Raw genomic sequence first — 27,113 nt, 5'->3', positions numbered from 1 at the left:
CAACGCGGGAGAAATCTACTTCGGGCGAAATGAAGCAGTCATCAGACGACGATTTATGACCGAACCAGCCTCGGCAGGCGCCCGTATCCTCCTATTCACACATCCCGGCTGGGTTCATGATTGATAAGCTTACTGAATAAGGAATGCGTAACGGAAAGGCATGGACAGCCCTAAATCCAATCGCTGTTCACGGCTACTTAGAGCGCACATCGAGGTTCTGAGCACCACACTGAGATTTCAACGACGTGGGGCCTCCCCTGCTTCTCCTCCTTCATCGGTTTGTGGACCTACACGGATGTTGCATTGCCTCTGGGCGTCTTCCATGATTCGTCGTCGTTTACATTTTTAGATTTGTCAAAAAAAAATTGGTTGCCCCTTTCTCTGAATTATCTCCCCCCCTAGTTGTCTCCCTTTTCGATTCGTATTTCATGCTTGTCTCGTCATTTCACGTGCTTGGAGATACTGCACTGTATTTAAGAGCCGCAAAAGTGTGAATTCTTATCCCTAACCCCTTATTTGTGTGTGTCACCACCCCTCCCTCCTTTTTATAATCATAGCTTGGCTCAGCCCCGCCTCGCTGGCCCTGCAAAAACACCCCAGCCGGTGCAGCTCTCTCCGTCCGATTTCCTGGACAAGCTCATGGGGAAAACATCCGGCTACGATGCTCGCATCAGGCCAAATTTCAAAAGTAAGGAAGTCAGTTTGTCTGTGTGTGTGTGTCGTACAAATGCTGATGATGATGCTGCTGCTGTTACTGCTGGGCACCACGGTGACCAGCTGTTAACTACCTCGACTGGTATACAGGAGATCGTGGGTTCGATCCCGACACTGACGCCTGCTGCTGTATATTTGGAGTTTGCACGTTCTCCCCTTGGTCACGTGGATTGTTCTCCTGGTCCTCCGGGTTTTGCCTCCACATTTAGAATCAAAATGCGTTGAGAGTGTGTGGCTGCTATAAATTTCCACGTGATAAGCCACTTCGTCGAGCGATCATTTGTGATAGCCAGGTCGCTTGTGAAAAAGCGTTATACAGCTCAGTGGGCCTTACCTGGTGAAATAAAAAATATATGGTTAACTCGTAACTCGGTTCTGGATAAGGGGGCTTGCCAGACAATGGTTTATTCTAGATTTGAAGCTTTCGTGACTGCAAGGATTCAAACTCTTAGGTTTTTCGGTAAAGTCACGTAGGTAAAAAATAAGTAATAAAAATATAATTGAAATAATAATATTTATTTTATTTCTATTAATATTTCAATTGTATTTTTATTATTAAAAAATGTTTTATCTACGTGACGTTACCTAAAAATCTAAGAGTATGAGCCAATGGTTTAGCCTAACAGCGAGGAGCTGTCCATGGTTCTGAACCAGCTGCGCAGGCAGCGTAAAGGATTAAACAAGAAAAGCGATGTTTAAACGACATCGGCACACGCCCGTGGGTTGATTTCAGCTTGTGAGAAAACGAATATGGGTTGTTAGACATGGCCCAAAGTATGTACTTTCACTACCTTCTGTCGAAAGATAAATGCGTTTCACTTACACGGGAATATTTCGCTGAGACTTATTTTTTTCAGGACTGTCCTGTTTTTTCAGATGTTTTAGCCCATTCAATTCGCACTTGTGGAAAGGGAAAGCGGAGTATCCAGATGAATATCAAGACAATGCGTGATGTACGAGATAATGTTATTGTTTAAACAATTGATGGCACGATGGTGTTTTATTATGTTTTTCATCAGGAGACCAAAGTTAAACTGTTGTGACATAATGACAGTTTTCCATTGCTTAAAGCATATTTGTAAGTATTGTGTTTTGTGTTGGGATGTAAAATCTTACTGATACACAATGGCACATGGTTATGTCACTATGGGTCATATATTTGCACTTCATTATAAAAAAGGCACTTTGGTAATTCACCATATACATTATCAGGCAGCTGCAGGGATTAAAAGGCTGACTTTATGGCGACTGGCCCTTTGGCAAGTAAGCTAGTAGCTAAATTATTTAGTCACTATTGTTAAGACAGCCTGGTTCGTGATTGGACGAAAACAAATATTTGGCCATAATATGCCTGCATTAATAACTAGACAGCCAAACAATGTGTGGCCATGTGAGATGTCACTAGAAAATGCATAACATTCAAACAATTACCTTTTACAAGAAATCATGTCTGCATTAACCACAATACTTGTGGTCAGAATGCAAAAAAAACATACTCTAATAATATATGCATTGTCTTTGAAACTGATTGGTCCACACCAGAGACAGCTTTCTTTTGAGCCTCGTCTCAAACGGTGTTAGACCAGAGGACGCCAAAAGGCGAATAAAGTAATGATAGCTCGGGTGAGCATCTACATCATGGGACCTGTTTTGCCAATACCAAAATGTGAGAATAGGTTTTTTTCGCCTTTTTTCTGATAAAAAAACTATTCTAATTCAAAGAATTAGCCAGAAAATACGAGAAGCACATATCCACATTTACACATTACAACCACGTGCATCTGGCAGTTACACTACTCGATTGATCGCATATTGTGCTGTCAATATTGGTGTTACAGATCACTCTCTGCACTGGGATATGTGCCAAAACACAATATTCCTCTGTAGTGTTTTTAAATATATTGGATCTATTATGGCAATCGTTGATTCAAACTATCTTTGTGGAAAATAAAAAATGTATGATTCATATGCTAACAAATTGCAGTGCTTTCTTAATTAATAATGTATCGGTTTGGCAGTACAATGCTTCCTTGATTGGGTTGAAAATCGTTGCACATTACATCTAGTATGTTAACAAACGGTGGGTACTGAATTTATCCACAAATGTAAAGCTAATATCACGAAATAAACTGAAAATGTACACTATTTCGTTAAAGTTTGGCAGGAGTAAACCAGAATATTTACTCATGAACTTGTATCTAACTATAATAGTCACCCAAACATAAATTATACGCAACTGCAAACTACACTAAAGCAAGAACTTTCACTGACAAATTGGTCTTTACCTTGTTTTATCACAATGTACTATCAAACAAACTTCCCTCATTGCCAAATGTATTCTCATTGCGAATTAATGTCCACAGTTTGTGAAACTGAATTGTCATACCAGCTTTTATAACACCTGTTATCCACCTGTAATTCCAAAATGTTTCCTTTAAAATGATTTAATCAATGTGTACGACCTGCTTTGGCATACGGTTCAGAAACACGGTCATTCACACAAAAATAAATGGAACAGTGAGCGAAATGTTCACAAAAGAGCACGGGGTCACGCACGATTGGAATTACACTGAGAAACATAAAAATGAACGCATGGATTAGAGGTCATACACAGGTTTAATGTTGTCATTCAAACTGTTTGGAGAAGTACAGTAAGTGAGCTTGTGCAGGATGACATCACGAGAAGGGATGACATCCAATCAAGCGCAGCGAGGGAGTGGCAGCCGACAGTAAATCCACCGAGGAGATGGAGCGATTAAATCAACTCATGTACAGGTGCTATGTGAATTATGACATCACGGGGTCGTAAGATGTGATGACGGCGTGAGAAGAAGATCTTCATCCAACAGCGGATCGTGCATGGCTGCTGATGATGATGATAATGAATGGTTTAAATCCAGAGGCGCGTAGGTGACAACCAGAAGCTGCGATTGGGGTTAACACTAAAAACGTTGAAAGGAGAAGTCATTCATGCCACTCAAATAACTTTAACGAGGACATCGACAATTGGTAATAGTGTTCTTTCAATGACAACCTTCCTACCGTAACATATTTGAAAATCGCTTGAACGGAACCTTTTCATCATTGCAAAGTTATTGCAATTGTACAACACTCGACTGAAATTATTTTAATAGGTTGGGTATGTTTCTGAAATGTCAGAGATGAAATTCACTAAAGTCACATTAGTCAGCCAACCAGAAGGCAAATCAGGCTAACCATGGTAGATCACTGTGCATTTATAAAGTTATTCTTGGGTTCGCAATAAGAAAAAGAGTCTATGTAATGTTCTCAGGATGTAGTCTTTAAATATTGGTTCGTAAATGCTGCTTAATATTTATAGTGTGGATATTTTACTGTGCTTTCATGAGACAAGATGATGATTATGGTGATGCTTATGATGATTACAATTACAATGTTTATGATGATGATCATCATGCTACATTGATGATGATGATAATTATAATGATTATTAACAACTGTGCCAAGTAACCTTTTACTGAACAATAATGATGATGTTCCATATGCAGCTTTGCAAGATAAGTCATAGCCATGCAATAAACAATGCTATTGATATCGAACGCATTTGCAATTCTGAAATAGCATGAAATAATAAAAATTCTGCCTTAGGCTTAATTTGATAAAAAAAATATTTAAAAGCAATAAAATATGCAAACGTTTCTGTGTAATTGACACTTTGCAGTTATATGCTGGGCGCCCCTTGGCGGAGCCAAATGCGGTGCGGTAATCGAGACAGAGCTGAGACGTTTGATAATAATTTTAGACATCTATCACCAGCATGCACTTAATGCTCAACCTGCCGATCGCAGGCACAACTCTCAAATCCCGTTTTTGGCATCTCATTAATTTAGCGGTGCCATTTGAGTGAAAATGTTCAGAGTACATTAGGAAAACACCTTCGCTTCAAACTACCATTAATTGGTCAACTAGCAGACTGCACTATGCTTGTAGATGCAACTGGTACACTGCAAGGCCAATTGTGAGTCAGGTCATCATGCGAAATTTCATAATCAACGTTTTTGGGTTTAGATCGCGTTATTTATAAATGTGTCGTAACCCTCCACCACCCGACATGGCCAATCAGTAAAAAAGTATCACGTTGACAAAAGACAAATAGTTCACTGCTTTAGCCCACCGGTGTGTTGAAGCGTGAAACCCAAAACATTTACAATTTGTTTCGCACTGCATCATTCAGTTTAACACGTAGTAGGCTTTCGCGACCAATATGATCCATAATAGAGATTTTGGGTGAGATCGCGTAAATATAAATGTGTGTCGTTAAGCCAGCCACCACCCCACACAGCCAGTTAGTAAGGTTTGTCGCGTAAATCAAACATGCCAATTCGTTACTAGTTCAGCACACCGGTGGGTTGGAGAGTAAACCCACAACATTTACAATTCTCGTGCATTATGCAGTTTAGATCTTACGTGTATTTGAGATGTTTAAACATGCAGAGCGATTAATGTGTATTTGCGGGTTGCATTTTATGCCGTAATTATTTAAGTTCACGGTGGCAACACATTTACAATGACTATGCAACGCATTGAGGATTACTTTGTGTAGGAACTACGGTTGTAAATAATCACCTGACTTAAGTAAACATTAATGACACAATTCTATTGTCTTACATTCTTTCACAAATGGTTTTGATGTTAATTGAATACATGAAACTGAAACAGAAAACTAAACAGAAATAACACTTCAAAGGCGCAATTGCGACACTGCTGGTGGAAATGTCTCCAGTGGAGCAAGCTCGAGAGAGACCCCCTCCACACCAACGTCAAAGGGTGTTTTGGCCTACTCTTCCACACTTGCCAGATGTCTCAGAAGAGGTGGAAGTGCCTACACTTTACCCCACCACACGCGGCCTGCCCATCGTGGTGTCCACATGTATTATGCTGGGCGGGCATAGAAACAGAGGGTGGCTTGAAGGAATCTCCCAATTGTTTCAACTACCGTGCCGGGAGGTAAAAAGTCCAGTGTGCTCACCATCACACTGTGGCAAAATATATAAATAAAACATATTGCAATTAGCAACCCTTTACATCATATGCTTGTCAATTATCAAATGTTACACACGCACACACACTCAATTACGGGCAGAGGGCAGTGCAGAAGAAAAGAAAAACATTGTCGTACTATACTTCTATGCTCCTCCATGTTGTGCTGCCTGCCTTCATCTGACCAGCTTGGTGTCATGGGGGTCTCATTACTCCCACGACCCGCACAGCGTTGGGAGGTCATCATCCAGCAGTGGATTGACAACGAGCTGCACACGTATAGTGTGATGTCCCGTTATTTAGGCATCACATTATGCACATCTATCTATATCAGTTCTTCAGCCAGTGTTTTATATGGCAAGACCGAAATATGTTTTTTTTATTACATATAGATGCACATTTTACCGAGTTCAGAAGAGTGACGATTTGAGTGGACATTCACGAGGATATGAACTAACATCCCTATCTTCTTGGTTCTTTCGGTAAAGTCAAGTAGAATGGAAATAATAAAATAATAAAAATAAAACATAATAAAATAATCGGTAAAGTCACGTAGAATGGAAATAATGAAGTAAAATAAATAAAAATAATGAAATAATTTATTTTCATGCTTTTTTTTATTATTTCCATTCTACGTGACTTTACCGAAAGAACCAAGAAGATGAATCCCTGCAGTCACGAAAGCTTTAAATCGAAATTTAACATCCCTATGGTTGGGAGCCTGTGCTCAACCCAACTAATCTGACCCTGCCTTTCGTGCCATTAACATCCATGTCAGCAGCTCACATAGCAGGAGAGCATTACACATTCTTACAGTGTTTACAAAAATACATAAAGTGGTGTTAATTGCTTTCTTTGTTTGACTATGACAAGGCTATGATGAGTAACTAATTCGTAATTACACGCATTTGTTAATAACAACAACATCTGATCTCGTCAAGCAAGGAGCATGAACTCATCACGTGAACTCTGGTCATCCTCGCAGCAGCTGTTGGCTAGCCATCCCTTCTGCGGCCGTCTGGAACGCTCTTCCTCCCGATATTCGGAAGCCACTGAAGCAATGCACTTTCAAATCGAAATTTAAACTCGTTTCTTTAGAAGTGCTCTTTTGTATTTAGTGTCGTGTCCTTTACTCACTCTTCTGATTAGCACGGTTGGCTACGTACGGTGCAAAAGAAGTTCAGCATAGCAACTTACTGCAGTGTGTATTGGTAAATCTTATGCTGACAAGAAGCATAAGTAATTCACTGTACACTGCGCTGCTACACTGAGTGGTACATATTATTGATTTATCCCCAGAGATTCCATATACATTATCACCAAGGTGGCAATACTTTTTGCCGAGACACATGCAGACCATTTATACTATAATAAAGATGCAATCAGTTACGTTTTGTTTTGCTTTTTTGCCTTTTTCACAATTTTATAAAAATTTTGCTATGAGTGTTTATGGTTCCAAAATTGTGAAGAATCCCTTTGGAAATCTCACAAAGCAGAGCCGACACCTGTTTCAGAAATATCTGTGAAAGAGATTTTTCAGAGGCCTTCTCTAAAAAGCTTTCAAATGGCCTTTTTAAATCCTCTACAAAGTAAGGACAAAGACAAATATCCCCCGTATAGGCTTAACAGACTGTTGGGGCAATTGCTGTGAGCGAGCACCTGTGAAGGTCGGTACAGCACGAGAGGGGGCAGGTGACCAGCGCCACGACCGACCGCCTTTGTATCCCCAAGCGGCGATATTTACACACCACACCAGGTACTCATTTGAGGCTGAGTCGACCTAGTTAAACGTTCCCACACACTCTTTATTACACGTTGTTGTTGTTGTGGTGGTGCAATAATTGGTGGCTGGCTGAGACCATCACTTCCCTCGCAATTGAGAAATTGGTTAAATCACAGGTGGTGGCCTGGATTCAAAGCGACCATCTCATCAGTGCCGGCTCACTGCTTAGACTTCCAAGCCAGCAGCCTGCATCGCGTTGCTTTCCTGATGCCGTGCCACGTAGAGGAACATTCATATTCACTTGGTATGTTCGGTGAAATGCAATAAGCAGACACGAGGTACGTCGCCTCCGTAAACTAACGAAAGTGTACGCGGTAGTTTCACACGGGGCGATGTAGAAACATTTGATCATATTTCGTTTTTTTTCTTTCCCATAGACAAAATCGTTAAGCGCCCGTGCTTTATCTCCGCACCGTCAGGAACAAATCCCAGGCAGATTTTGAAAGATGCCGGCCTTGAGGCATTTTGAGTGTGCACTGAGTAAATCTGCACAGCAAATGGAAATGATTGACACGTGCGCGGAAAGATAGTCTGGAGTTCTCTTCTGGCATCTGGGTGTTAGAAGCACAGCTTTACGGCCCTCACGGACATAGGAGACTACTGATTCCAAGAACACAGGATGAGATGTTACTATCCTTTGTGCAAGCACTTCCAAGAGTTCATGAACAGTGAGCCTGGTGAAATTTGGGGAGCACATCGTCAGTAGTGTATATATTGCCGGGCTGGGTTGTTGGTGTTGTTGCCGTGTGATTTTTTTTTATCACTACCACATATTCCCCTACCTCGCATTATCGTGGGACCTCTTGCAATTTGAAATGTCCCATTTGAGCCTCTTTTCGTGTCGTAGAATGGAAGCTGGCAACAACAGCCTCCTTTATCTTCCAGGCTCCTTCAAGCACCGTCTCACATATCACGATTCAACACAATAACAGCGAATCGTGAGAGGCACACCTTTGCACATCCAACACTCGGGAAGGATTAACATTCAGGTGAACGTATCTCCCTTCCCCCCCCCCCCCCCCCCGTCTGCTTAACCACATACGTGTGGAAGATTTGTCTCTGTCGTCCCGGATTATCACACACCACCTGCTTCTCATGCCTATTAAAATGCCTGCAACAACAAAAAAACACTTCTAATCAGTTGTTTTCTGGCGAGGGCTAATGACTGCTACTCCGACTTAATTATTGCATCCGCAATCAGCGTGTGAACTCCATTTGCCAAACACATCTCAGTTGGTAAGAATGCATATTAGACAATTACCACTTGGACATCTCTCGCGGTGGCAAGGTGCCCCAGTGGTGGGAATAATTTAACTTTGTAAACACATTTTTGTTCAAGTTGGCATCACTGCAATGAGAGTTGAATGCGCGCGCTGTGCCTGCTGATTGCTTGAAAAAAATATAAACGAATTCTATGGAAGTGCTATCGAACAAGAATGTGGCTTCGGGCTGTTTCTTTCGCAGAATAATCTTAAATTGTTCAATACGCACAGTTTATGGTGCACTTATAAGCACAGTACTGGCTGCGATACGGTCGTTGGCAGAAACTTGTACGCAGTCAAGAAAATCAACGGTGATTCGCTGCTCAGATTCATATCAAGCCAGTGCTTATCTGTTGTATGTAGCCCTGGAACAGTGATGCAATTTCGACTTTTCTATGGCAGGGGTGAATCTATCCCCTACATGGGACTTCTTCTTTCGTGTAGCTGATGTAGACGCAGATCAGCAATTGCAATAAAGCATTCAGGTGGTCAAGCCAGACAGCTGGGATCTCTCCTTCGTCTTTGTAGATCAGGGCATTGCCTTGCTATATGTTGTATGGTCTGTCCTAGATGACCACAATCGTACACTGGAGCGTTTTTTATTTTGCATTTGTGCATCAGGTATCCGCGTCTGCAGCCATGGTTTGTGCGGTGAATGCGGCTTAGGGTGGTCCGTGAGCTTTGTGGAAGATCAAACCCAGGGAGATATTCTTGCGTTGGGTCTCTCACAAGGTGGTGTTTGTTTGGGACAACCACTCTTGACTTGCTCACAAATTGGGTCTCATTTTATTGACCCCCAGAGGATTGATTGGTTGAGTCGACGCCCAGCCAGGATTTGAACTCTGCCAACCTCTCCATTGTGAGCTGCTCGCTCTGCCGCCAGGCCTCTTCCATTCGCAGCAATCACCCCTGCACGGGAGTGGTACATTCCAAATGAATTCGTTAACTCTTGCACAATCACACGTGGTGTGGCCGCACAGGTAAAAACGGGCATTTAGTTTGATAGCTTTCAATGGTCTGCGCTGCCAACGTGGGAAATCAAACGTCCGCTGCATGCAGTGAACCGTTACGCACCCCGAGTGTCATGCGACGAAAATATCGTGATAACAACTTGAGAAAGGCCAAGAGCAAAACTTCTGCCCCGTCTGTCGGGGTTAGCAGCCCGGAAAATAGTTCAGCGTCTGGCACCAACCACGTGTATGATACCTCTCGCTGTCGCCATGGCGACGGAACACGTGGCGACTCCGGTCTGCCAGCAGAATATTCAGCAGAGGTCGCAAACGGGTTTTGATTCCTTACCCGTACCCGGCCGCACCAGGGTCGCAAACGGGTACCCGTACCCGGCCGTATCCGTACCCTACCCGTACCAGGCCGGGTACGGGTAGGGTACGGGTATCGGGTACCTGATTGCGACCTCTGGAATGAAGCCACGTTGCAGGCGAGGGTGGGTTTATTCTAGGAACATGAATTGTGAGAAGAGACAAGACGTTGGGAAATGAGTGACAAACAGTTACTCACCATCTTCTTGGTTCTTTCGGTAAAGTCACGTAGAAGGGAAGTAATAAAATAATAAAGATAAAACATAATAAAATAATTCTCAAGACGTTTCGGCTACAACGCAAGCAGCCGTCTTCAGGTGAAGAATGAGACACTACCAAACTCATTCTTCACCTGAAGACGGCTGCTTGCGTTGTAGCCGAAACGTCGTGAGAATTATTTTATTTTATTATGTTTTATCTTTATTATTGTATTACTTCCCTTCTACGTGACTTTACCGAAAGAACCAAGAAGATGAATCCCTGCAGTCACGAAAGCTTTAAATCGAAAGTTACTCACCAGTGACTCACGGTCTACCCGTACCCGGCCGCACCAGGGTCGCAAACGGGTACGGGTAGCCGGGTATCGGGTAGGGTACGGGTATCGGGTACCCGGTTGCGACCTCTGATATTCAGTCACAAATACAGCGTGGGCAGTAGAGGGCGGTGCATGGAAAAAAAGGTCGTTGCTGTACAGTACTTCTATTCTCCCATGTCTACGTGGTCCAGCTTCACCAACCCACGCTGATCAGTGTCGCACAGGACGGTCTAGTTAACCCTGACGAAGAGTGCAGCGTAGGGAGGCCCTCATCCAGCAGTGGATTGGCAAAGGGCTGTACATGTATACCCTAAGGAAGACGTGAGTTCACTCAAGTGAGTGAATGTGCTCATTGCATCGATTTAACAGTATTTAAATTTAAACCGTCACACGTTGTCTTCGCTAGAAAATGGGCACTTTGTGAAGACTTGAGCGGTTCAGTGCGAAAAAAAACAAAAAGTGACTTCATTAAATATGAATTTAAATTAATTAGCATCCGTAATAAGTTAATGAAACATAAATCAATGACAAAAAATATAATCTACATACATGCATAAATTAATTAACACTCGGGAAATGGGGCGTATCAAATGCACAGTATAGTGACTGTCGTCAAAATACTTTATTTCTTGTACTGGGCTATAATGCTTACAGAAACGATTTGAAACTTAAAAGAACTTCGATTTACCGACTTGTAAACACATTCATTGAAGCCCTTTTATTTTTTTAAGAAAAAACCGAGACGAAATTATATATGCGCCGTTTACCTTAACCAGTGCGATCACTCAAAGATTCCGCCTCACCTTTTCCACTGTGAGGGCAAATTTTGACACAAGGTCTGCGCCTCAATATGGGATGGACAGTTCACATGCAAATGCGCATTTCCCCCCCCCCCCCACTCCTGTGTGTTTTTGGATGCCCTTTAAACACAAGCAACGTGCTGGGATAACTAAATCTCTTCACCCCGCCTGCTATAAATTGCCGGTTGCATCACAGAGTCGAGCCAAGTCTAAGGAGGGCTTCTGAATACATTTCCTGAGTTTTATCCCTCCACAGATCGTGGGTTCAAATGACGCCTGCATAGTTGGAGTTTGCAAGTTCTTCCCGTGGTTACGTGGATTTTTCTCCGGGGTCCGTCGGTTGTTCCCTCCACATTTAGAATCAACATCACGCGTTTAGTGTCGTTGGCTGTCGCTATACATTGACACGTGATAAGCCACTTGGTTGAGCTATCATTTGTGGCCAGGTCGCTTCTGAAAAAGAACTACTACAATTGTTTGTAGTAGTTCGCTCAAGGCACTGCTGGCGGAATGGCCTCCAATAAAAGGAGAGCATGAGAGCCCCTCGAGAAGGTGTTTGGCCTACTCTTCCACACTCAGCAGACGTCCCTTTACTCCACCACATGCAACCTTTCATGTGGTGGGTGGACAGATGTGGGTTGGATTCTCGAAATTTGCCCCATTATTTCACCTCCCGCACCGGGAGATTGAATCGAACTGGCACCCACTCGATTGCACGTCCAGTTCATCGCTGACATTTTGACACCATGGCAGTATCCCATTAATACCAAAATGATGTTCCTAAAAGTAAAATAAAATAAAAATCACGACGTGCCCATGTTCATTGCTGTTCATTGCTGATTTCGATCGGTGATGAAAATTCCACTTTTTTTTTTACGGCTTATGTTTGTGTCTCCATAGGAGAACCATTTATCACTACCCACAACATTTCCAGTTAAGTGGGGTCAGCCCGGATGACCATCGGATTGCTTTAGTGGGGGCCGCTGTATATGTTGTTCACAATTGCAATGGATAGAGTGGTGGTGCAGCGGTTAGCACGCTGTGCAAGGAACCTGCCCACCCGAGTTCAATTCCCTGCCACAGCCAACATCGATGGGAAGTGACATCAGAACTTGCAATGCCTCTCCACCCCCCCATTCACCAACATGCACTGACCAGTCTTGTGAAGTATACCTACAGTACTATAATCATCCAGGAATGTCCTTAACGCTCGTGACATTACTCCACGTTGAGAAGCATTCCTCATTAATATTTATTAGCAGGTGACGTCCTCCAAATGGACACCCCCCCCCCACCCACATTATTATTATTACCTACTATGAGCCAAGAATGTCTGTGTGCAACGCTCGTGACGTCACTCCACGTCGACCAGCCTCATTAATAATCATGAACGTCGTGATAATTATTTTATTATGTTTTATTTTAATTATTTTATTATTTCCCTTCTACGTGACTTTACCGAAAGAACCAAGAAGATGAATCCCTGCAGTCACGAAAGCTTTAAATCGAAATCATGAACAGGTTACGTCCTCCACATAGAACAGCCCCCCTCATTAATAATCATTATGAGGTGACGTCCTCCAAACGGACACCCCCTCCATTCATAATAATTAGACGTCAATCCACATGGGGGGGGGGCGAGGCGCCTCCTCCCCCCTCCTCGGCGTCAACTCACAAGCCTCACTACAAAGGCAGAACCCTCACGCCACGCGATCTCCGTAACGCTGTTGAGACATCAAAGTAAAAAGGACGTCGTGATGAACAAGGGATTATAACCTTTAAATGAAATAGGTCTGTGTCACCGCGGCCTTAGAAATTGCACACGCATTGATGCAATGAATATCACGTGGCGGTCTGATTTTCGCTTGCAAGTTTCAGATTTACTGCAATACACCCGTCTTTGGACGGGCAAAAGGATAGTGCTAAAATAAATATAGGGTGATTCTAGATTTGAAGCTTTCGTGACTGCAAGGATTCACGACAGCTGTATCAAGTAAATGAGAGATTACATTTACTTGATACAGCTGTCGTGGCTGTGACGGTTCCACCTGAAGACGGAAGCTTGTGTTGCCTCCGAAACGTCGTGTTTTTTATTTTATTTTACTTTTATTAATTTTAATTTTTTACCTACGTGACTTTACCGAAAAAACCTAAAAATATAGGGTGCTTCAAACACTCTTTGACTTTTTGAAGCTATTAACATTACATTTGTTATCATGTCACTGTGTATTATTATCAGTTTTTTTCCATTAAAAACGATAGTCCCATGTGAGTGTTAACATTTTTGGAGCACCCTGTACATAACCAACACGGCATGGGGAGGCCTTCATCCATTGGTGGATTGAGACTGGTCCGAATATATGTTTTTAATGAGTTTTGCAAGTCACTCTGCGTCTAATCTTTACAACTGGAGGGTATTATCTTGTTGTCACGCGTTCCCAGTCCACTGCCTGAAATGCACAATTTGTAATAATGATATTTTTAACATGTATTTATTCATTTCTTAAACATATCTGGCGAGCAGGGTAATTATAAGAGTTGTTGTGGTTTTATTTACAGATAATGTGGCGTTACACGTGCACTGCTGTGATCTTGTGTTCGAAGCGTAAACATTAATTTTGCCTTCATGTGTACTTGTTTGTGCAAACATAATACCAATTTATCATATTAGCAAACAGGGAATTACTATCCATAATAGAGGTTTTTTGGGGTTAGATCGCGTAATTATAAATGTGTCGTTAAACATGCCACCATCCGAAGCAGTCAATCAGTAAGATTTGTCACGTGAACAAAACGTCGCCAATTCGTTACTAGCTCAGCACACCGGTGTGTTGGAGAGTAAACCCACAACATTAACAATTCGATTTAAAGCTTTCGTGACTGCAGGGATTAATCTTCTTGGTTCTTTCGGTAAAGTCACGTAGAATGAAAATGATAAAATAATAAAAATAAAACATATAAAATAATTCTCGCAACGTTTCGGCCACAACGCAAGCAGCCGTCCTCAGGTGGAGAACAGGTCTGTCGAGAAGACAGAGTCTGATTAACAATTCGAGTACGACGTTTCGCCAGTAATTACAACCTGCCTCATCAGGCGACAGGCAGAGCTGCGTCGGGTGGTGGTGGGTTTAACGACACATTGATATTTATGCGATCTAACCCAAAACACCTGTTTTGGATAATCTTGGTTAGAAAAGCCTTCGTGTTAAACTGACTAACATCTATCGGGAAGTATTACTCAATTATTGGTTGTCCGATGCTCTTGTAATTCTAAACGATTCTGCTGAAGTTTAGTAATTGGTTGCATTGCGAGCAAAATAGTGGTGGGCTGCAGGGTTGCTTATTATTAAAATGTAAATTTGTTGCTTTTAATTTTAAACGTGGCAGAGAATGAGTCAACACTGTTAAAATGAGGCATTTGTCAAACGTGTGCTTAACAGGTGTCAGCGTCAGTATAAATAGCCTTCAGTGGATTTGAGGATTTATCTTCAAACACAAAACTACGAGAGGTTCAAGCCGACTGTGACATGCGGCAGACTAATAATGCTAGCCGTGTTTGCTCTGCCTTGCATTGCATTTTAAAACAAAGGCGTTCCTCAAACATCAACAACCAGAGAGAGAGAAAACACAGAAAAGCACCCTTACTCTGATCAGGTTGCTGTTATTACCAAGATATAAATTGTCTGCTTTTGTTATTTCTATTCTCCACTCCTATGCTAATGAGCATATTGAGTTATTCTTTATCATATTAGGGATGTCGTGGTGGCGATATATTAACTACCTCGTCTGGTATACCAGAGGTCGTGGGTTCGATCCCGATCTTGACGCCTGTATATTTGGAGTTTGCATGTTCTCCCCGTGATCGCGTGGATTTTTCTCCAGGTTCTCCGGGTTTTTCCTCCATATTTAGAAGCATGCGTTTAGAGCATTTGGTTGCTATAAATTTCCACACGATAAGCCACTTCGTTGGGTTATCATTTGTGGCCAGGTCGCTTCTGAAAAAAAAATAGCTACGTATCTCAGTGTGCCTTACCTGGTAAAATAAAAATTAACCCGTAAAAACAAAGTTTTTCACTATAAATCCTAGAGTCCTCTCGTCCTCTGGCTTGAGATGGCTGCCACCTATGGGTCAGGTGATTGCCTGCCACCATTAAGCAATTGGTAATTAAATATAATTTATTTTTTTCTAAAAGTGTAAAATTTTGGAATTTCTTTTTTACGAAAATAAATTGTCACGCACAACGAGTCTGTGTGCAAAATGTCAGCTCGATTGGATCACGGGAAGTGGGTTTAAAAACGACCGAAAGATTTGCACGCAAGCAAGTGAACTTAATATAAAGGATTTAAAAAGACGTGTGTTTTTAGTGTAAACAAAAACACGTTTTACTGGGTTAATTCCTGCCTGTATTCCTGCCCGGCTGGCTGGCGCACTGCCAGAACGTACGTGCGCGGCGGTGACGTCATCGTGCACATCTGCGTGATGACGTCACCCGAATCCCTGTACATCGAGCTGGGTTCGTGCGTTGTGCGGCTGGCTGAGACGGGGGGGGGGATGGAGGGGGGGGGTCCTGACCTTTAACGTCTGTCAGTTTACCGACATTGATTCAAGGCAAGCCCGAATCTGCTGATGAGACATTATATGTCGAAACCGGTCCAGAGTTTTGCTCGCACTGAATTGATGTTCCTGAAATAATTAATTCCCAGCAGGGAAAGTGTGGCGCTGATGGGTTGCATAAAGAATGCTTGCATTTTTTAGATGGATAGATTTTTGGCGGAGATATATTAGCTGTTTATCTATTGTGTTATCAAGATGATGTTCTTAGAAGTCCCAAATGTACACGATCAAAGCAATCTTGATTTGAAGCTTTCGTGACTGCAGGAATCCATACTCTTTGGTTCTCTCGGTAAAGTCACGTGGGTATAAAAAGAATAATAGATCACGACGTTTCGATCGCAACAGAAGCAACCGTCATCAGGTGTGAAACAAACACAGCAGGAGGACTGCTGACGTTTCATACCTGATCATGGTTGCTTGTGTTGCGATCGAAACGTCGTTATTTTTATACGTATGTGACCTATTATCAAAGCACTTTCGTACGCATGTTTTTTTTACCACAAGTGTGTGGCAAAATATTATAATAGGTGTCTAATTGGTATTTGAACGTCTGAACACTTGTATTATTGCCGGAAAGTGTAAAGCCTATTCTTCAGTCATCATTTTTTGTCAAGAAAAGTTTAGAGCGTTTCAGTCAGTTTTAACATTTTCCACAGTTCTCAACGTAAATATTTGTTATGCTTTCCAACTGCAATAATGCATTAGGCGTGTCTGTCTATCTGCCTATCGCTAAAGTGAGGTCATGATAACTATTGTAACGATGATCCAGTGTGATACAAACGTTAGTTTAAAGTTGTGTTCACATTAGGGACCTACCCGTGAGAAAAATGGCTTTAAAAAAATCAAGGATTTGACAAAATCTCGGGGACACAAATCACGTAAAAATTACGATTTGCAAACACACATAATCCATCCATATACATGACTTGTGTTCCTTTTTTCCTTAATAGAGAAGGTTGTGATGGTGGTGGTGGTGTTTTAGACTATTCTGTCTCGTTGAAGTCAACATGGAACACGCGCCTCGGACAGTGGGAATCGGAAGCGTGTCTGCGTACTTTGCCTGCCACTGATTTCACAGGTTCACAATGCCGTTCTGTGCTGTCCCCTTTCTCATTATAGCGTCCATTTCCGTGCCGAGTGTTCCACGTGTCTGCCATCCAGAGTGTCCGCTGCATGTTCATCCATGGCCAGACGCTGACCGCCGTGAAGAACGGTACATTTCATTCCACGCGGTGAGATACAAAGCGTTTAATCTGCGTCTGCTCGTGAACATCCCACCCTGTGTACGCTCCTGACTCAACGTGTTTCCTCGTTTTTGTCACACGGAATGCCTTCCCTTTCTGCTTTGCGCGTCCAATTCTTTAAAATAATTCAGTATCCATCATCTCACGCCAGTCAAGTTCAAGTTCAAGTTCATTTATTAGGTATAGCCCTGTGAGCCATTCAGCTCTTGAATCGGGTGCAACCGCAACAAACAAAAAACAAAAACATGAACAAGAAACATCCTGAAGTGAATATGTGACTAAGTCGATCGATGAGTGCGGAGGAAGCCAAGACCGCATCGGATATCACCTGCCACTGTTGTTAGTCGTGGCTGGGAATTGAACTCAGGTGTTCAGGTTCGTAGAGCAGTGTGCTAACCGCTGCGCCACTGATCCTTTCCCCTTTGCCAACCTGCACTGCGTGGTGAAATACGGTCAGAAAATCCGATTTGACCGATACAAGAAGGGATGGCCTTCATCTAGCAGCGGATTGACAAAAAGCTGTAAATTATATGCTACTATTATGTTATTACATTATTTAGATTACAACTTGAAATGATTCCCAAAGTTTCTACATTTTAAAATAGGTGTTTTATTAGCGACTGAATTTTTAAAGAAATCGTTCACAGTTGCCTTGTTAATATCATTCAAATTTATATATATATGTGTGTTTTAATTAACCTTCAAATCGGGCACCTTGGTGGCGAGGGATGTTTCTCCGGGTCCTTCGGTTTTCCCCTCCACGTTTATAATCAACACGCGTTTAGAGTATTTGGCTGCTTATACATTTCCACGTGATAAGCCACTTCGTTGAGTTGCTATTATTATTATTTGTGATCACCAGGTTCGCTTCTGAAAAAGAGCAATACAGCTCAGTGGGCCTTACCTGGTAAAATAACAAAAACATTGTTTAGCTTGGTTAAATTCCTTCAGCAATAAACAACTTGGGTCTGCTATCTTTACTCCTGAACCCACTGTCCTCGCTCTTCCTCCTGCATAAATGCAAACGGGTATTTATTCAAAACGCTAGAGCTGATAAAGAATGCCCATATTTCATGAAGGGACAGATGCAGACAGAATTCTGGAACCTGGTCGGACTGTTCCCTCCTTTTTGCCGAAATTTTAAATTAATTCTAGATTTGAAGCTTTCGTGACTCCAAGGATTCATATTCTTAGGTTTTTTCGGTAAAGTCACGTAGGTAAAAAAAAATTTAAAATTAATAAAAGTAAAATAAAAATAAAAATCACGACGTTTCGGAGGCAACACAAACTTCCGTCTTCAGGTGGAACCGTCACAGCACGATAGCTGTATCAAGTAAGAGAAATTCCAAGAAAACAGTCCTTGCATATATACTGGTTGAGGATGGGAGGAGCCAAGGCTAATTTCAGCAACAGATTGGGGAAACCTACCATTGGGTTGCAAGCCATGTCTGCGGCGCCAATATATCTGAGATTTATTTGGAAATCATAACAACTCGAAAAATTTCCGTTCTAGATATCTGCCCTCGTCATGCCGACAACAGCACGGCTGTTAAAACTGCGACGGAATTGCACCAGTGTTTTTTTTAAGCAATTGCCTGTGACGATCGCAAGCCTTCAAACAAATTCAGGTGCCGTGTATTTCCCTTTAGTTTTCACGGTGTGATTTTCAATTAATTCCAACCACAGGATATTCAACAGCAACAGACGCAGTTGCATATAATTTGAATTCATACATGCCGGATTTTTTCTTCTTTTATTTCTACAATCAAATGGACGAACGCAAGCTCGTGTTCAAGCACAAGTTTTGCAACGGCATTGGCATCTGCCTCATTTTGTCTTCTCATTGCACTTCGCAGGAAACCCTGTAAGTGTCACTTGCGATGTTTTTTTTCATCAACAATTTTTTGATCCATCACTGAAACTGCCATGGTAAGTAAGTTCAGGCTTGTCGCGTGAAAATTGAAAAAGCTTTGACGGAGACCAGTCGGCGAGGCATTTGCGCGAGGAATACAAAGCTCTGCCGTGTCGGCAGACAGGATGCAAAGTATCGTGCAGATGAGCAGAGACGAGTGGATTTGTGAATTTTCCAGGGAGCAGTCTTCGCCGAACCCGAATGCTTTTTCCTGATGGCCTCCGTGTGTCTGAGACATGCATTAACAATGACAATCCTGTGCCTATTGTTTCAATTGCAGGTTATCCAGTCAATGTTACCTGCAACATATTTATCAACAGTTTTGGCTCAATAGCAGAGACTACAATGGTGAGTGACGCGAACATTGAAACCATCGTTTTACACATTAATTTACCCATCGTCAAAATCTGAAAATCTTTTCGAATGTCGTTCCTATGATTTGTTTTTTAGCCACGCATGAAAACATTTTTTTTTCAAGAGCCCTGATACTTGTGATAATATACATAACTGACTCACCATCAAGTTTGCCTGCCTTGCTTTAGACCTTCGCATGCAAGGAAATCATCGTAATTATATATACAAATGGTCTTGGAAGGCCTGTGTGGAGTATGGGTTTTAGTGTATTGCATTCGCAAATTAAATATAACATGTTTTAAGTTTTAACTGTAAACTTGCGTGACTGCAGGAATTCATATTCTTTGGTTATTTCGGTAATGTCACGTAGATAGAAAAATAAGAATAACATTTAAGTGAACTTTTTTTTTAAACCACTAATGCACACTGTAGCCTGGTTATTAAGTTTGGTGAGTGTACTGACAGTCTATAATGTAGACTGTAGCAATGGTTATTAATCTGGGTAAGTTTACTGGCAGTCTATAATGTAGACTGTTGCCTGGTTCTTAACCTCGGGGAGCTTACTGGCAGTCTATAATGGAGACTGTAGCCTGGTTTTTAAGCTGGTGAGTGTACTGGCAGTCTATAATGTAGACTGTAGCCTGGTTTTTAAGCTGGTGAGCGTCTACATCATAGACTGCCAGTACACTCACCGAGGTTAAGAACCAGGCTACAGTCGACATTAGTGTTTTTTTTTTTAACTCACATTAATTGTATTGTTATTTTTCTATCTACGTGACTTTACCGAAAGAACCAAAGAATATTACATGTTTTGTTATAATCACTTATGACACTGCAAACGCAATTAATTGGCATTTGTTTGACTTATGACATTGATGGCATTTTAATTGCAAATCATCAGCAATTACCTGGCTCCCAAATTATTCAATGCCTCACATAAAAAAAATATCTAAGTTTATTTTAATTTTAATTATCCAATGGTGGAAGCTCCATGTCATTTGCGGGCAACAAGACATAATTCTTCCCATCCAGATTCATGACAATTTAAAGATGTTTCTCAATGGAGAGAGATTGTGCTTTGCTTGCTTGTCATTCTAACGCCATGCGGTGCAGCAATCACACCTCGTGATGTAACAGTGTTCTTCGCTAATTATCAGAGGGGAGCCACTCCCGCCAAATAAGACGACATCGGTGTGAGAGAGCCGGGTTTGACAACACGATGATGATGGGTAGGGGTGGGGGGGTGTTTTCACATTCGTGTATTGTTGGGGGCCATACGTCACGGGCCGATCTGAAGGCCACCAGGGGTGGTTACCAGTGCGTCTTATAATCAGGAGGATATCATATAATGCTGCTGACGATATCTCGAGATTTTGTATTAAAACAATTTAAGTACATTGCAAACATTTGCATAGTGAAGTTGAAACTGATCATTATAATTATTGAATAATGAATGCTATCTTCATTATGGATACCCTGTATATAATTTGCTATTCCCCAACCCTTTGCTTTGGCTTTGTGTTTAAATGTATTCAAGCATTTTCCCATAACCTCCCTGCCACATGACAATCGAAGGCAGTGAACACTTACATCTTTCATTTCATCCGACCACAGCTCACAAGCGTGCCTTTTGTAATTCACGACTCGACATCATTGGGGCTTTAATATATTTGACCGATTAATGAATCATGGAGAAGGCATCAGATGCTCGTGTATTGGTTTTGGCTAGACGGTCGTGGTAAGGCTCGCAATTCATGTCACGGTTGTTCAATAGCGAGTCTTGAACCGTTTCTGAAATATTGGTCTCGCAAGAAGAATCAAATCAGCGGTGGGTTAAACAGGCAACATCATGCAAATTACTTGGCACAACACAATGCCATGCTTTCCTTCTGTCAGTCAATATTTGCCACTTAATTCAAATTAGAGGGGGGAGACGTCACAATACCATTGTGTATTTATTGTATTGCAGCGCAGAGTGAATTATAAATGCAATTTGTATTTGGTAGCAACTGCAGACGTGCATCCACAGAGTGTCAACAAGGCAATGAGCCATCAGCCATCTGGGCAGATAATGGCTTTGAATTTGTATGGAAAATGCACTGCAGGCTTCGGGCACTTGACAATAACAACAAGACCAAGTATTTGCTCAGACAAGCCTCACACTGAAGTGTCCAGATTTGTTTTTGTTTAGTTTAAGAATGTTCGTGCTAAATTGGGATATTTGGCTGATTCCGTTAATCGTTGTTTTGGCTTCACGTGGCAGGAATTCAGAGAACCTGAAGAAAATCCGTGCACACCACTCAGCACTGCCATCTATTGGCCACCTTGCAGATCCATGCCTACAACACCTGACATGCCCTGGTGAACACCCATCCGAGTATTCACCAGGCTCATCACAGCTTAGCTTCAGAGATTGGATGGTAATGGGCACATTCGGATTCATTTTACTGCCGGCAATAGAAAATTGCAAAGCGTCCCCGTAACACAGAGGTGGCCCCTAATTGTAGACCTCCCACTGCTTCCCCATCACCCTCACCGATATTTAACAGCCCCTCGAATGTGCACGGCGACATTAGCACATACGCCATGCAGGTGTTGCACGCAGGGCCGTAATGAATTCTCACACTCGGTCTCTCGGTGTTCCCCTTCTGCGCGCAAGGATTACCGGGTCAACATTTTCCTGCGACAGCAGTGGAACGACCCTCGGCTTGCGTACAGCGAGTACCCCGACGACTCCCTGGACCTCGACCCCTCCATGCTTGACTCCATCTGGAAGCCCGATCTGTTTTTTGCCAACGAGAAGGGGGCAAACTTTCACGAGGTCACCACTGACAATAAGCTGCTGCGCATATTTAAGGACGGGAACGTCCTCTACAGCATAAGGCAAGTTTGCCCATTGTAACGACACGGCGGTTTAACGCTCCAAGTGTCAAACACTTACTTATTCACCCACGTAGCTTTTGATTAATTCTAGTTGCTAGGTACAGACGCGCTACTGCGGCCGTCTTGAAACGCTCATCCTTCCGATATTAGGAAGCCACTTGAGATTTGCACTTTTAAATCATCATCTAGATTAAAAACTAATTTCTTTAGAACTGCTTTGTGTGTTTAGTTTGGTGTCCTTCCCCTCCGCACCTCTGATTAGCGCGGTTGGCTACGTACGGTGCAAGATAAGTTCAACATACATGCATACTGAGTTAAAACAGTTGGCTATATATGGTGTGAAAGACGTTCAACATGCATATATAGATACATGTACATTTGTAGGGTGGAGCCGGTGGCACAGTTGTTAGCACACTGCACTACCAAAGTGGTCACCCGAGTTGATTTCAAGTCACGGCTAACATCAGTGTCGAGTGATATCTGAACTGCTACTGCCAGTTCCCCCCTCTCCTTCACCAACCCGCACAGAGGAGTATGATGAAACAAAACACGTGACTGACAAGGCATTGATAAGCCTTCGTTCATTGATGGATTTAAAATATCTGGAATTTATAATTATTATTCTATCACTGTTGTGTTTGGGCATTTGTTTATTTTTTTGTGATAGACACCTGTGATGCCATGCCGAGATGAACGGCCTCCATTTTTAATCAATGTAAATAATTCACTTATAACCAGACAAGAAGATAATTGCTCCTCTGAACGTGACACTAATTGGTGGAATAACGACTACGCACGTTTCCTTTTTCTGGCATCGGAATGAAGGCGATTCCACCATTCGTGCATCTTTCTGCAGAGAAGTCTTAGTGGGGAAGTCTGAAAACTCTTGTGTACTACTTCTCGAAATTTAAGTGTGGATAACAATACGCGTGGCTCGGTGACACATCGCACAAGCCGCTCGCCACGGGGACTGCGATAAATTTAAGTAACTAAACAGCCCCGTGGCGTGCGAGGCAAAGAAGTGACAACATCGCTCCGAGATTTGTGCGAGCGGAGGTGAAATCGTTTAAACAAATGAAGTAAAAAAAAAGATGATGGCAATGACTGAAGTTGATTCCACGCTCTCGACTTGAGCACGAGACGGGTGCGTTTGTGCTGCCGGGCGGCCGTGTCACTCACTATCGTGGCCGCGTCGTTCTTTACACTTCGATCCACCGTTGCAGACTGACGCTAACGCTGTCTTGCCCGATGGACCTGAAGAATTTTCCAATGGACGTCCAAACGTGCGCCATGCAGCTGGAAAGCTGTAAGCATCGCGGTGACAAAGCAAGCGAAACAAACAACAACCAAAACAACAACCATAACAAACCATAACAAACCATAACAACAACCATAACAAATCATAATAAGAGACATAACAACAACCATAACCACAACAATAACAACAACCATGACAAACCATAACAACAAACATAACAACAACCATAACAACAACAATAAAAACAACCATGACAAACCATAACAACAACAATAACAACAACAATAACAACAACCATAACAACAACCATAACAATCATAACTACAAACATAACAACAACAATAACAACAAACATAACAACAATAACAACAACCATAACAACAAACATAACAACAAACATAACAACCATAACTACAAACATAACAACAAACATAACTCTAGATTTGATTATTTAATTGAGTTTTCATTTTAAATTAATTTTTTACCTACACGACTTTACCGAAAAAACCAAAGAGTCACAACCATAACAACAACCATAACAACAACTATAACAACAAACATAACAACAACCATAACAACAACCATAACAACAAACAAAACAATAAACACCGCAGCTTCCCTCCCCCACCCCTGCACAATTTTCGGCAGAGCAAGCGACGGCTGAGGTTTGTAATGTTTTCGGTATGCCATGTGTGTTGCATGTCAAATCTGTATTCTGCCCGTGTTCACCCCCACAGTTGGGTACACAATGAATGACCTCATTTTTGAGTGGAAGCAAGAGGGGGCAGTGCAGGTCGCTGAGGGGTTGACGCTTCCCCAGTTCCAGCTGAAAGACGAAAAAGATCTCGTGTACTGCACAAAGCACTACAACACAGGTATCCGCCTCTTGCTCTCGCTCTGTAACTGTTTTGTTTGTTTGTCTGCATCAGCGAAGCGTTCGATGGATCGGGTGGGATTTCAGCCTTAACACGGTGGTTCTTCGTAACCTGGGGAAGCGAGATGCCCTTTCTGGGGGTGCGAGACGTGGCCAGATTTTTTTCAGAAGGCAAATAATCGATAACACAGCGAAACACGGGCACGTAAGTACAACTACTTATATTTCTAGATTTGAATTCTAGATTTTAAGCTTTCGTGGATAATTAGATTTTTACCCTTCTATCTGGCAACAAAACTGACACATTTTTTACAAGGAGTCATGTTTGCATAGACCACAATACCTGCAGTCGTAATGCAAACAAAAACATAACTCTGAAAATGTATGCACTGTCCTTGAAGTTGATTAATCCACACCCGAGACAGCTTTCTTTAGAGCCTAGTCTCACATGGTGTTGGACCAGATGACGCCAAAAGGCGCACAGCTCAAAGACAATGCACCATCAGAGTATGAGAGCTCGGGGTAAGCATTTACACCATTGGAACCTCATTTTCCAGTAGCAAAATATGATAATTGGTTTTTGACCCTTTTATCTGGCAACAAAACTGACATCGTGGCTTGCAAGGATCCATACTCTTTGTGTTTTTTTCCGGTAAAGTCACGTGGGTGAAAAAGGGCAACAAATAAATGTAATCACGACGTTTCGGAGGCAACACAAGCCTCCGTCTTCAGTTGGAACCGTCACAGCTGAAATTACTGTAACAGGTGAAGAGAGTTCCAAGAGACACGGCCTTAAACACTGGTTCAGGGAGAGGGGGGAGGAGCCAGGATGGGCCGTGGGAGGGGGGTCCTGAGGTGGAGAGGTAACGACCAGCGTTGCAGCCTCGGCTTGAGCTGCAGCCGAGGCATTGCGATATAGATGGCCTAAGTAGATATATATGAACATTATAAACAATTTCGATTTAAACGTCGTGATAACTTAATTGTTTTATTTTTATTATTTCCCTTCTACGTGACTTTACGGAAAGAACCAAGAATATTATGAACAATTTTTAGATTGAGAACCAAAGGGGTGAAGGCTGCAGAAAATGGTTAATCACCGCTGCTGTGACACAATCTGTGTGTTAGTGGCCTTCTCATTGGCTGAACTTGATTATCATGTCCCAAGAAAGCTTTGATTTTTTTATGCTTTCCAACTCAGAGTGTGTGTATGTGCGTATGTCGGATATCTTTCGCACCGTACGCAGCCCACCATGCCAATCGGAATGGGCCGATGCTTGAGTTATGTCCGTCTGTCTGTAAGAGGGCATCACGACTATCGTGAAGATGATCCGACATGTAAATATGTGGCGCAGCTCGGGACTTCTTGGACACTGCTACTGTTATCAGGGCAAACGCACGCTAGAAAGCGTTGCAGAATCGATGCATGAGCATGATTTTTCTTCCTTGTTTTTACGTGCACACGACCATTGACGTCACGTTCAGCTGGGCGGTTTTTGGTTTGTTTTGTGCTTCCTCAAGAGTCAGAATGAGCGACTGAGTTGAATGTCCATTGTAATCCTTGAGACGTCTGTAAAAATTGCTTCTGATGTAACTGCATGCGTAGAGTGCCGAGTGTCGTGCTATTTATTTCGCGTGTGATCCATTGAAGCAGCTTAGTTGAAATTCCACCGCTGTTATGATAATAATAATCTTTCTTTGGGACTGTAATCAATTATGTTTTTTTTTATATATCAAAGAGTCTGTGACATCGGGTAATAGAGTAGAACCATCGCTGGGTCTTTATAATTTCCTCAAATTTGTACATTTGAAAAACACGGCCAGAACTAAATTGATCGAATACATTAACAAACATTCTCCGTGTGTGCGTGCGTGTCCTGATGTCACGTGCACTCACAACTGCGGCCCTGCACTGCGTTAGGCAGAACTCACCTTCCGAACTGCTGCTCGCAAATTAATAGCCATTGTTGTTATAAGCATAGGGGCCGTCCATAAATGACGTCACGCTACTTTGGACGATTTTTGACCCCCCCCCCTCATCACACGGCGTCACAAAAAATCAGACCCCCCCCACCCTTAAATATGACGTCACAAAACTCTGCTGCCCTCCCCCCCCCAAAAAAAAAATAAAACATGCTTCAAATCGCTTTAAACTATTGTCATTGTAGTGCGTATTTAATGTGGCGCTGCACTCTGATGTTGTAGGAGAAAACATTTATCAAAACGTGCATTTAATTATTTAATTATAACGTATTGTCTATATTTATTTAAAGTTGCGCATTTGGTTGTGACGTCACATTTCTCAACCCCCCCCCCCTCGTCACACATCGTCACAAATGTCTGACCCCCCCTAAGTGCGTGACGTCATTTATGGACGGCCCCCTATAACCAAATCACCCAGATTGTGCCCGATTGTCGTAAATGTTTGGATGAGCGACCGCCATGCATAACAGCTGCTATCGACTGCTGCAAGAACAGCAGCGAGATCAATTGTTGTACTCTACTTATATACCCCCCCCCCACGCACACGTATATACTTCA

General features: G+C 42.4%; 1 protein-coding gene across 2 annotated transcripts in view; it reads left to right on the top strand.

Annotated features, from left to right (window-relative positions):
- Positions 1-27,113, top strand: part of LOC133350032 (glycine receptor subunit alpha-2-like) — a 43,989-nt gene that overhangs the window by 5,014 nt on the left and 11,862 nt on the right. For both annotated transcript variants that reach the window (XM_061563991.1, XM_061563992.1), the window contains exons 2-6: positions 558-688; positions 19,484-19,551; positions 22,217-22,440; positions 23,664-23,746; positions 24,436-24,573. In XM_061563991.1, coding sequence (XP_061419975.1) covers positions 558-688; positions 19,484-19,551; positions 22,217-22,440; positions 23,664-23,746; positions 24,436-24,573 — 644 coding nt within the window. The remainder of the gene's footprint in view (positions 1-557; positions 689-19,483; positions 19,552-22,216; positions 22,441-23,663; positions 23,747-24,435; positions 24,574-27,113) is intronic.

This window comes from Lethenteron reissneri, chromosome 32 (assembly GCF_015708825.2).
Source record: "Lethenteron reissneri isolate LAM-NWPU_2019-01 chromosome 32, ASM1570882v1, whole genome shotgun sequence".
NCBI classification, from domain to species: domain Eukaryota; kingdom Metazoa; phylum Chordata; class Hyperoartia; order Petromyzontiformes; family Petromyzontidae; genus Lethenteron; species Lethenteron reissneri.
This window is presented reverse-complemented; position numbering and strand designations above follow the sequence as displayed.